General features: G+C 56.5%; 1 protein-coding gene across 2 annotated transcripts in view; it reads right to left on the reverse strand.

Moving 5' to 3' along the window:
- LOC133352723 (solute carrier family 2, facilitated glucose transporter member 11-like) overlaps positions 1-12608 on the reverse strand; it is a 62296-nt gene that overhangs the window by 14100 nt on the left and 35588 nt on the right. For both annotated transcript variants that reach the window (XM_061568552.1, XM_061568560.1), the window contains 5 exons: positions 12145-12269; positions 11501-11630; positions 10014-10162; positions 2231-2433; positions 881-991 (listed from right to left, as the gene is read on the reverse strand). In XM_061568552.1, the coding sequence (XP_061424536.1) occupies positions 881-991; positions 2231-2433; positions 10014-10162; positions 11501-11630; positions 12145-12269 (718 nt within the window). The remainder of the gene's footprint in view (positions 1-880; positions 992-2230; positions 2434-10013; positions 10163-11500; positions 11631-12144; positions 12270-12608) is intronic.

Consider the following 12608-nt stretch of genomic DNA (forward strand, 5'->3'; position numbering starts at 1 on the left):
CGGCTGCCAAACGAATACATTATTATGAGGTTGCACTGATTACCCACAAAGTGCTTGCCACAAATGAACCACAATACCTCGCTGATCTCGAAAAGGAGCATTAACCATCACACGAACTCTGGTCATCCTCGCAGCAGTATTGGTTAGATATCGAACAAAGACGATCACTGCATTGCCCACTTTCAGATGCGCTTCTGCGGCCGCCTGGAACGCTCTTCCTCTGATATTAGGAAGCCACTAGAGCTATGCACTTTTAAATCTAAATTGGAAACTCATTTTTTTAGAACTGCTTTTTTTGTTAATTTGTTGTCCTTCCCCCACACCTCCGATTCATGTGGTTGGCTACGTATGGTGCAAAAGATTTTCAACATACATACAACAGGGTAGGGGAGGCAAGGGCTGGAGGGGCGAGGGAAGGAAAGAGGAAGGGAATGGCCCGATAGAGAAGAGGTGACGTTTTAAGATAGGAAAGTTTTATGAGAGGAACGAGGTTAAAGAGGGGGAGGGGAGTACTGCTTAATGTACAGGGGGCAGTGTTGAGTCTGTGGGCAGTGTTGAGTTTACGGGCAGTGTTGAGTCTTTGGGCAGCGTTGGGTTTAGGGGTAGCGTTGAGTCTATGTGAAGCGTTGAATTTACAGGCAGTGTTGAGTCTACAGGCAGTGTTGAGTCTACGTGCAGTGTTGGGTTTAGGGGGAGTGCTGCTTAATGTACAGGGGGAGTTTATTTCAGTGGAGGGGTGCAGATAGTCCCAAGGAAGCGCATTGAGTGCGTGGCTGAGGATGTCGGGGAGGTGGTGGCCGGGAGGCGGGGGTGAGGAGGTGGGAGAGAGAAGGAGGAGGAGTGTGAGGCCCGCTCCGCGCCAGGCTAGGTGTCCACTCACGCAGGTCACGGCGGTCAGGATTTCCGCCGCTCCGGTTCCCAGTGTCACGTAGGGAATGTACTCCTCTGCGATCTCTGCCTCTTTGAAGATGTAGATGGAGTAGAAGTAGATCTGAATAGAACAGACCGGACACACACAGGGAGGGCAAGGAGCGGGCGGGGGAGTCAATGTGGTAGCCAAGTCCGGCCCGCGACGTCCCAACATTTGGCGAATGTCCATTAAAACAGAAATGTTGCTTGCTGATCACACGTCCATCCGTTTGTTGTCCTTTCCCCCGCACCTCCGATTGGCACGGTTGGCTACGTATGGGTGTGAAAGAAGTTACATACATGCATTAAATCATGAGTGTAGGCATCAATTAATAATTACATATGCAAATCGTACGCATAGTACACAACCTTCTGCATGCCAGTCGAGGGAGTAAACATATCGCCACCGAGGCACCCCTGATGATGTGGCTCGCCTCGTCACGGTCCCAGGCAGTGTGTCACCGTGAAACACCAGATACAATAGAGATTTGTGTTAAACCTCGTGGTGGATGAAGAGCAGTGGCGGCTCCTGCAAAATCTCTCAGGGGGGGCAAATGTCTGGATGATTGATAAGGATAAGGTCCACCCATGCAATGAATAAATTAACAGCTTAAGCGTGTAAAGGCAACTTCACTTCTTTAATATTAATGCAAAATAAAGTGACTCTTACAATACATCTTGTTTGTTTATATACTCACTATTAAAACAAACCACTCAAGTTTATTTTATTAAAGATTCCACTAGGTAGCGATAAATTATATTGTTGGATGAAACGTGCTTACGTATGATGACGTTAGCACGTATGATGACGTAAGCACGTTAGGGCTCGCCCTCCCGGAAGCCATAGATAATGCATTGGAGCGCCCCCGTTAGAAAAAAACATCTTTCAATGTAAGTCTATGGGGCCACTCGGGGCGATTCTCAGCCGGAGTGAAATCGCCCCAAAAGAGGCGGTACTCCACAGAACGTGACATGACGCTGATTGGACTATATCCAGAGGCTGCACAGTGACGGCTAGCGTGACTCTGTGGTTGAATGACATTGGTGGTGCGTCGCCCAATTGCCCTAATGAAGAAACCGCCCCTGATGAAGAGTGTGGATGTCATGAAGACCGAGTCTCACGCAACGCGATTCGATGCTTAGCCACTGATGCTGCGTCCATCGATTACGCCAAGCGTGGCATCACAACGCCCCCACCCTCCCCTCCCGCTCCCCCCCTCGCCTCTCCCACTCCCCCCTCGCCCCTCCCGCTTACCCTCCCATTCCCCCTCACCTTCCCATTCTCTCTCCCCTTCCCCCTCCCGCTCCCCCTCCCGCTCACCGCGTTGATGCCGCTCAGCTGCTGGGTGATGTTGAGCGTCACTACCACGACGAGCTGCCGGCGGGAGGAGCGCTCGCGCAGCACCTCCAGCATCCCGGTGCGCGCGACGCCTGACCCCGCGTGGCTCTGCTCAGCGTCCATCGCATCCAGCTCCAGCTTCAGGCTCTGCAGGCTCACAGAGCGCCGTCGGAGCCAGCGGAGGGCTGAGGGGCACAGTCGACGTCACTCACGACCGACACTGATGCCACGGTGGCAAGATGTTTACTACCTCGCCTGGTATAGAGGAGGTCGTGGGATCGATCCCGACCCGGACGCTTGCTGTTTTTCTCCAGGTCCTCCGGTTATTCCCTCCACATTTAAAATCAATGCATGTTTAGATTATTCGGCTGCTACTTTAAATTTCCACATGATGACGTAGAGGTGTAGTTTGGGGAAGTTACATCACGCGCACCTTCCGGTGCGATGACGTCATGGGAAATGACGTCATGCGTTCTGGGCGGGGCGATGACGTCATGTCTTTTCTGGGTACTTAAGGTGGAGCCCGTGACGAAAGCGGGGTCGTTGTGGGAGCCCTGGAAGGTAAACGGTGGAAGAGTAAACCAGGGGTAGGGCTCACGGAGTCTGGAGAAAAGCCGGCATTAGCGATAGGAGTGGCTGCTCTCCTCGGTCGGTTGGTGTTGGCTGATCCCCCGGCCGACACAGAGGAGAGAGCCCAGGAGCTAGCTGAGCTAAGGAACAGACAGAGTGAGGGTCTGGGTGAAGGACCTAGTGTAGGCCCCCTAACCCTGGGGAAGAATTTTAATCCCTTTATAAATACCTGGCGTAAGCCCCTAATAAACAGCTGGCGTAACCTTACAGAAGATCTGCCTCAGAGTCGTCATTTGCACCACAACAACTGGTGCCAGAAGTGTCTACAGTGCTCTCTGCCATGTCAAAGTCAGGTTCGAGACGCAAAACCCACTTGCGGTGCATTCCGAGGACGACGACAGCGCGGAGGAGGATCCCACAGCGACCCCTTGGAGACTGTGGCCCTGGTAATGCGCCCCGGGGAGCCGAGCCGCCCGGAGCAGGAGGAGGGGACGGCCGTGGGTGCCTGCGCGCCGCCGCCGGACACATGAAGTGTCCTCTTGGGCCAGCTAGAGCTGCTCCTGCGGACGGTCGCGCAGCTCGCCGTCACAGTGGCCGAGGTGGGGGTGAGAACGCGCGCACCCGACACGGTTTTGGAGCGGGAGCGGCAGTTTCCCGCCATTTTGGCTCTCGCATCATTGGAAATTGGCGCCATTTTTCAAACGGGCGCGCCGCGGGAGTTGGCCGCCATTTTGACTGCGCCGCCGCCATCGGACGCCATTTTTTCCGCGACGCCGCAACCGGGCGCCATTACTGCTGCGACTCCGCAAATTGCCGCCATTGCCGCCGCGACTCCGCACACCGCCACCGGTGCCGGCACGACTCCGCACACCGCCGCCGGTGCCGCCGCGACTCCGCATTCCGCCGCTGTTGCTGCCGCGACTCCGCAGCTGGGCGCCGGTGCTGACGCGGCTCGGCAACCCGGCGTCGCTGCTGCGCCCTTAGCGACACCGTCGGGTGTGCCCGTGTGCGCGTCCTCACTGGGGCTCATGTCGGGCGGCCAGCATCTACGTCGGTTGCCACCTGTCCGCCCGTTCATTGCGACAGGGGACGACTGGCTGGCATTTCAGGAACGCTTCGATGCAGCGTACGCATCGGTGGGCTGGCCTATGGAGGAGGCTCTTCAGGCGCTCCCTACATGCCTGGATGGCAGGGCGCTGCAGGCATTTAAATCAATTCCCCCAGCGGAAAGGGCGTCGCTTCCTGTGGATTACCAACGGATGGCTGCGGTGTTCGAGCCACCGTCCAGCACGCGCCTGAAATTTTCACTGCGGCGGTGGGAGGAGGGGGAGCCACCACTCATTTTCCGCTGCTCCCTGCTGGCGCTGGCACAGGCTGCCTACCCCGACCTTGAAGGCAAGGCACTGGACTCACTAGACCTGGAACGATTGTTCTCCCTTGCGCGTGAGCTCGGGATCGCCTTATCCATCGCCGAGGAAGGCCAGATTACATCATTAAAGGTGGCGCAAAATATACAGGCCCACCTCGCCCTGCGACAGTCGCCCGGGGTGGCGGCGTGCGCGGGAGTCCCAGCGCCTGCGGGGGTGGCCGCACCTCACGGGGAGGACGCCCTCGCGGCCCTGGCGGTGGCCGACCGCCGCGGGAGGGGCGCTGGAGGTCGCCGGCCGGAGCAGCGATGGCGGGCGGGACCTCCTCACCCGCAAGGCTCCGCAACCGTGGCCTGCTTCCACTGTGGTCAGTAGGGCCACATCGAGCGGGGCTGCCGCAACGCTCCTGGGGCCTTAAACAGGGCCTCTCCGCCTTCCCTCGGCACCACGTCAGCATCGGCTACTGGGCCCCAGGCGAGTCGCGACGCATCGATCACACGGCCGCTCACCTCACGCATCTAGCGGGGTTGGGGTCCATCATCGCAGGGTCATCCCTGGGGGATTGGGTTCACCCCCTGCGCACTTGTTGCCATCTGCCGGGTGGCCTAGGCGGATTCGCCAATGGGATGCGCTTGTGCATCGGGTTGTGGCGGCCGCTGCCGGGTCCTCAGCGGTGGCTGGGTACGTGCAGGGGGTCGAAGTGCAGGTTTTGGTGGACACGGGGGCGTCCGCCACTATTATATCCGAGTGCATTTTTCAGTTGTTGCCACACAACGTTGGTCCATTACGGCTGGTTCAGGGAGCTTGTGTTGCCGCAAATGGCGGCAGATTGGGCAGTGCCATGTCTCTTGGGGACTGACTTTCTGGCCAAGATGCCCATTCGGATTCTCGTGGACCAGGGTTGTGTGGAAATGCCATCGGGGGGTCGGTTGCACTTCCTGCAGTCTCCCACAGTTCTGTCCCCCCTTGCCGCCAGTGTGCGGGCCCTGAATAAGGTGTCCGTGACCGTTCTGCCGGGGTCACAAATCCTGCTACCCCTCAGGCTGTGCAGACCCCTGAAATTGGGGTCCCCGGAGATGGGCATCCTTTTGTCTCCCTCCAATTACTTTATGAGTATGAACGGGTTGGTAGGCGCCTTGACGGCCGTGTCGGAGGGCCAGGACTCCTTTTTGCAGGTCCTCAATACGGGGCCCTCGCCGATCGTGGTTCCGGCCGGCGCCGTTTTGGCACACGCAACCCCAGGCCCTCCACCCGATGACGCTAGGACGGCTGGAGAGGTTGTGGCGGGCGTGATGCACGAGGGGAGGACCGACGCATCGTGGGTCGATGCGCTGTGTAACGAGAATGTCTCGTTATCCTCCGAGGAGCACCAGCGGCTCCGCAAACTCATCGAGAGGTTCACCGATGTGTTTAGTCAGAGTAAATTTAATCTTGGTCACACCACTCTTTTGGAACATCACACAGACACGGGCGATTCGGCCCCTATTCGGCTAAATTCGCACCGCTTCAGCCCGGCGGAAAAAGAGCATGTCCGCTTGGCCGTCGACGAGATGTTGGCAGCGGACATTATCTCCCCATCCACTAGCCCTTGGGGTGCCCCCATTGTGCTAGTCAAGAAACGGGCTGGGAGTCTCCGGTTTTGCGTCGATTTCTGTAAATTAAACAAGATCTCGGTGGCTAATGCATATCCATTGCCTCGCATGGATGATTCCCTGGACGCCCTCTCGGGTGCGCGGTTCTTTTCGACCCTAGACTTGCTCTCAGGCTTCTGGCAATTGCCACTGGACGAGGCTCGTAGACCCAAATCCCCGTTCCGCACACCCCAGGGGCTGTTCCAATATAAACGGCTTCCTATGGGTCTCCATTCGGCCCCGGCCACCTTCCAGCATCTCATGGAGATGTTCTTGGCGGGGCTACAGCGGGAGTCTTGTTTTGTTTACTTGGACGACGTTATCGTTTTCGGCCATACGTTTGACGAGCACTTGCAATGTCTTGAGTCAGTGTTCGTCAAAGTGCGTGCTGCGGGCTTGAAGTTTAAACCCCAGAAATGTAATTTGTTACAACCATCGGTGAAGTATTTGGGACATATTGTTAGTGCATCAGGTGTCGCCACGGATTCGGAAAAGACAGCTTGTGTCCGGACATGGCCGACTCCCACATCTGTCGCTGAGGTGCGTAGCTTTGTCGGCTTCGGATCGTATTATCGTCGGTTTGTGCGCGATTTTGCGACGATAGCGAAGCCACTGCACGCACTCTCCGCCAAAGGTCAAAAGTTTTGCTGGGGCATAGAGGAGGATCCCTGCCTTTCTCCAAACCTTTCCTTCTCGACACCGATTCCAGCGGCACGTGCATCGGGGCAGTCCTGGCTCAGGTGGTCGATGTGGTTGAGAGAGTTGTGGCCTATGGCAGCCGAGTTTTGTCCCCTGCTAAACAGCGGTATTGTGTGACCCGGAGGGAGCTGCTTGCCATAGTATTATTTGTGCAGCTGTATTGGCCTTATTTGTATGGCAGGCGGTTTACCGTCCGGACGGACCATGCGGCCCTGCAATATTCACTGCGGATTGACCAGCCCTCGGGTCAGCTGTCCCACTGGCTCGAGGTGCTGCAGGAATACCCCTTAGACGTCATCCACAGAAAGGGGGCACAGCATGGTAATGCTGATGGGCTGCCCAGGTTGCCTACTGAGGGTGGATGCGCTTGTGCCCTTGGTTCAAGTCGCTGCAGGACCCCAGTGGACACCGCGGCCCAGTTGGTTGCATCGGCCGAAGCGGCCCCCCTCCGGGTGTGGTGTTGCCTGTTGATTTTGGCCTAGGACTCCCCCGAGAGGTATGGTCCAAGTTGCAGATGGAGGATTCCTCTCTGCTGAGGCTACAACGCCGTGTTGGGCCAAATGCCCGGAGCTCAGCTCCGTCGGCTGCCCCGGTGGTCGCTGTGCATGACGGCTTCCTCATGCGTTGGGATGCCCAATTGGAACGTCACTGTGTGGTTGTACCCACTGCCCTGCGAGGTAAATAGATCGAGCCATTCACGAGAAACTTATGCACCTTGGCTACAATAAGACCTTGTTAACCCTTAAACGGGACTACTACTGGCCGGGTGTGGAGGGTAATGTGGCACTGGTTTTGAAAGGTTGCCACGACTCTGCGTGGAGGAAGGCCCCAGTTGGCCAGTCCATCCGGGTTTCTCGTGTCAATGAGCTCGTGGCACTCGACATTTTAGGCCCATTCCCAGCATCCCAATGGGGCCATAGGTACCTCTTGGTGGGAGTCGAGTACCTCACACGTTGGCCTATGGTGTGGCCTCTGGTGGGCCAATCGGCCTCTTCCATCACCGAGGCGTTCGTACAAGGGTACGTTCTGGACAAGGGTGTGCCTGAACAACTGTTAACTGACCAAGGGCTGAATTTTTCTTCCCGGTTGCTCAAGGAAGTGTGCGATCTCCTTGGCACCAAGAAAAACCGCACCTCGCCCTACCACCCTCATTCCTACGGGATGGGAGAGTGGTTGAATCGCACCCTCACGTCCATACTGTGCCACCACGTGAATACGTCCCAATTGGACTGGGATCTGTTCGTTCCGGGGGTTTTGGCCGCGTAAAGGTTGGCTCCTCATGCCTCAACGGGGTTCTCGCCTTTTTATTTAATGTATGGAAGGGAACCGGAGCCCCAGATGCACGTCCAAATGGACATAGGGACTTCCAAAAAGGGGTTGTCAGTGCCCGCTCTAATGAAAGTCACGCACGACCGGCTGCGCGAGGCATGGCAGGCGGCTGTGGATAATTCGACCAGCTGGCAGGCGGCTAACGAGCGCCTGCCCAATCACCAAGCTGCCGGCCTTCCATGGAAAACGGGCCAGAAGGCGTGGCTACACTGCCCCCAAGTACCAGTTGGCACGTCGCCTAAATTGCATCGCCTTTGGCAGGGCCCTGTTGAGGTCGTGGAAGTCCGTCGGCCGCAATGTGTTCATATTAGGTCGCCGGCACTGGGTAGTACACCCGTACCCGGCTCAAACGATATGTGCCACCTAGCCTCATGGATTCACCTCCACTTCCTGAGCGGCCGGTGATCGATGCGCCCGACACGCCGGGCCGCACGGATAGTGATGGCAGGAGCGATGTCCGGCCTGTGTGTGCGCCTGCAGAGCCCTCGCCAGTAACACCTGCGGCGACGCCTCGTCCGTCGGATGCCCCGGCGATGGGCCTGTCGCCTGCTGGCATGCCGCCTGTGCCGGCAACCGATGCCGCATGGGGGAGTGGGCCTGCGGCACATACGCGCTCGAGGGGCATGCGGCTCCGGTGACGGCCAGTGGGGCCGTTTTCATTGTCTCCCAGTTCCACGTTGTCCCGTGTGATGAAGGCCTTCAAACTTTATTCTATTTTTTTATACCGTGCTGCCCTAATGTTGTGTTCATGTTTTGCAGACGGTCCCGCCTTCACACACACGTCACATGGTTACTATCAGTGTTCTGTTGATGTCTTCCTGTCCGGGTTTCCGGGCTCCGCTTTCGTATTGGTTACAGCCACGTCGGCTGATTTTTTTTTCACGGGGGGGGGGGGGGGGTAATGTAGACGAGTAGTTCGGGGACGTGCGCACCTTCCGTTGCGATGACGTCATGGGAAGTGACGTCATGCGCGCTGGGCGGGGCGATGACGTCATGTCTCCTCTGGGTACTTAAGGTGGAGCCTGTGACAAAAGCGGGGTCGTTGTGGGAGCCCGGGAAGGTGAACAGTGGAAGAGTGAACCAGCGGTAGGGCTCACAGAGTCTGGAGAGAAGCCGGTGGTAGCGATAGGAGTGGCTGCTCTCCTCGGTCGGTCAGTGTTGGATGATCCCCCGGCCGACGCAGAGGAGAATGCCCGGGAGCTAGCCGAGCTAAAGAACAGACAGAGTGAGGGTCCGGGTGAAGGACCTCGTGTAGGACCCCTACCCCTGGGGAAGAATTCTAATCCCTTAATAAATACCCGGCGTAAGCCCCTAATAAACAGCTGGCCTAAGCCCTTACAGAAGATCTGCTTCAGAGTCGTAATTTGCACCACAACAACTATAAGCCACTTAGTTAAGCTGTCATGTGTGGCCAGGTTGCTTCTGTAAACTAGCTAAAAGCTCAGTCGGCCTTACCTGGTAAAAAAAAATACTTGATAGTTTTAATCTGGTGGCCAGCATCTGAAACGAGCTGGCCCTCGGGGGTTGGAAGGAAACTAAGCTGTGGAGGTAGTGTCCACCCCATGTCCACCCCCAACTGGGTTCACTATGAGCCCTGGGCTGGAGAGTCACAGCCCCCACCCCCACCACCCCACCAAGGGGGGGTGGCAGCTTCTGGGCCTCGACTCGTGGATGCGTTTAGCAGTGTCGTCACAATCCATCGATTCCTCGTTGAGCATCGATCCGAACTGATGGATTGCACCATCGCCATCATCATGATAATCGTCACGTGCTTAATTCAAATTGTAACAAGGCTAAAATAGAGTGAATGAAACAGAGATAGAATGATAATAAACGAGATGATATTACGAATTCACAGCGCTTCGATTGTTCCACGACCCGCATGATGATGAATGATCACCATGCACTGGCGGGGTGAGTTCCCATGTCCAGATGCCACACGCAAAGCATCAACGGAGGTGGTGCAGAGAAGAGGGCGGTGACAATGATAATGATGATGACAACGGTGAAGGTGATGATAACAATGGTGATGACGATGACGGTGACCACGATGACGGTGACGACGATGACGGTGACAGTGACGTTTATGATGATGACAACGATGTCGATGAAGATGATGGTGACAGTGACGACGACCATGACGACGTGTCTCGAACGTGCCGTTTCTACCTTTGAGCGCCTCCTTCGGCTCCTTGCGGGTGATGAGGAGGTATCTGGGGCTCTCGGGAAACCAGGGCAGAACGAGGAGCTGGACGATGGCAGGGAGAGCAGGCAGCGCCAGCACCACGGGCCAGAGGGGGCTCCCACCAAGCACCTGCCTGGGAAACCTCCAGCATCAACCAACGCCCTCTTCGTTGGCACCCGGGGTCAGCGACCCTGGCACCCGGAGTCAGTGGGAGGGGCCCCTGCCCTCTGCGCCCACACTGTGGAACCTCCATAGCGCGGCCCTCTTACCTCCCACACTCCAGTTAGGGGGCACTGCAGTGGCAAGATGTTAACTACCTCGCCTGGTATACGGGAGGCTGTGGGTTGGATCCCGACCCTGATGATGCCTGTATATTTGAAGTTTGTGTGTTCTCCCTCTCTCTCTGTGACTGTGTACATTTTTCTCCGGGTCCTCTCGTTTTTCCCTCAACATTTAGAATCGACTTGCATGTTCAATATTTGGCTGCTATAAATGTCCACGTGATGATAGGCCACTTCGTTGAGCTATCATTTGTGGCCAGGTCACTTCTGAAAACGAGCTCTACAGCTCAGTGGGCCTCACCTGATAAAATGAAAATAGCTTATAGTTTTAAACCCACGACCTCCTGAAGAACAGGCAAGGGAGATAACATCTCGCCACAGCGACGTCCCATGATTAGAGGCGGCGCGTGCATTTGACTCGGGGGGGGGGGCGATGGGGGGCAGGTGGGGTGGCAGACAGGGGGGGGGGCAGGGGGGGGTGCGGCAGAGCGCGGCCCACGTAAGAGAGGAGCCTTCAAGAAAACTACATCCGAGATTGCCGCGAGTGCCTTTGCTGTGCACAACGCTGCGGCGCATGTCCCCCAACCCGCCACACCATCGTGGTGTTTCAGAAAAAATGTCACTTCTTTTATTCTCAGGAGCTGCAATTCAGCCAAATTTGACTTGGAGAAAAAAACCCCGCAATATATTAAGGCGATAAGTTTGTGGCTGATGGTGACTAGGCAGACACCATCGACTCACCATACGTGGGGAAGCAGTTGTGACTGCCCTCGCCGTGGAGTCTTGACCCCTAACCCTACTCTGCAGGTCATAGACGTGAATTATTAAACCTTTCCCATTTCGATGGCGTACGTGTACATCATTAGTGTTTCTTCTGATTCATATCGGAAGAAAAACTCCGTAGGTGTACGTCATCGGAATGGAATGTAAATAAGAAGGGCCACGCGGGAGGATGCGTGGCAGAGTTTGGAGCCAGCTATCGTAGAGTGCGGTCGTGTCGCTACGGTTCTCTGCGCAGTGTACAGTACAGCGTCTTTAAAAACAGCGGCGCTACGCCTCTCTAAATAAAACGAACGTCAAGCCGCTCGCACGTTCCGAGATTCGGCGGTGAACGGAGACACCCACCCCACAACTTGCAGACGACGTCTTGGAAACGTGATAAGGGTCAAAGGGAATCTCGGCGTGCGTACCTCAGGCCCACGATCTGTCCGACCAGAATGCCGACCGTCAGGAACATCGACGTGGTCATGGCCAGGGTCCCCCTCTGCTGCTGGGGGGCGCTCTCCGCCAGGTACATGGGGTGCAGGCAGAGGCCCGCTCCTGCTCGCACGCCACGTGAACACGCAGTCCACACGCAGGCCACGGCGGCCGACACCACGTGTCCACCCATCAGAAACCGCTTCTGTTTCGCTGTACAAAGCTATTTACACTTTTATTTTCCAGGTAAGGCCCCACTGAGCTATGTAGCTCATTTTCAGAAGCGATCTGGCTATCACAAATGATAGCTCAACGAAGTCGCTTATCATCTCGTGGAAATTTATAGCAGACAGATACTCTAAACGCACGTTTATTGTGGGGGGGGGGGGGGGGGGAGAAACCGGAGGACCTGGAGAAAAATCCACTCGACCACGAGGAGAGAGACAGAGAAAACATGCAAAATTTCAAATTTACAGGTATTGTCAGGGTCAGGTTCGAACCCACAACCTCCTTCATACCAGGCGAGGGAGATAGTCTCTCGCCACAGCAGCACCCTCATCATCAAACAGCCTGGACACACGAGGAGGAACGAGGGCTCCCGTTGGATCCCCACCACCGCCGCCGTCGCGTCACTCACCACAGTTCACCCCGATGAGAAATCGGCCGATGATGATGAGCTCGAACGAGGTGGCCACCTCGCTCACCCCCATGAGCAGGGCGGCGATAATGGCGAACGCGTTGTTAGCGAGGAGGCCTGCCTTCCTAAACACATGCACACGGACAAAGATCCCCCGTGTAGCCTTAACAGACTGTTGGGGCAAGTGCTGTTAGCGAGCAGCACCTGTGAAGGCCGGCACGGCACACGAGGGGTGGGTGGCCAGCACCACGCCCGGCCACCTTTGTCTCCCCAGTGGCGATGTTTACACACCGCACCAGGTACTCATTTGGGGCCAAGTCGACCTAGGGGAGGCCCAGGACCAGTTCAGATACACGTCACTGGTGTTGGCCGTGTGTGGTATGCGCGCTGCATGGCCGTGTATGATATGTGGTATGCAGTAAGTGCGCTGTGCATATGTGTGTGTGTATTATGCGATATGTGCG

This window comes from Lethenteron reissneri, chromosome 5, assembly GCF_015708825.2.
Source record: "Lethenteron reissneri isolate LAM-NWPU_2019-01 chromosome 5, ASM1570882v1, whole genome shotgun sequence".
In the NCBI taxonomy this organism is placed as follows: Eukaryota; Metazoa; Chordata; class Hyperoartia; order Petromyzontiformes; family Petromyzontidae; genus Lethenteron; species Lethenteron reissneri.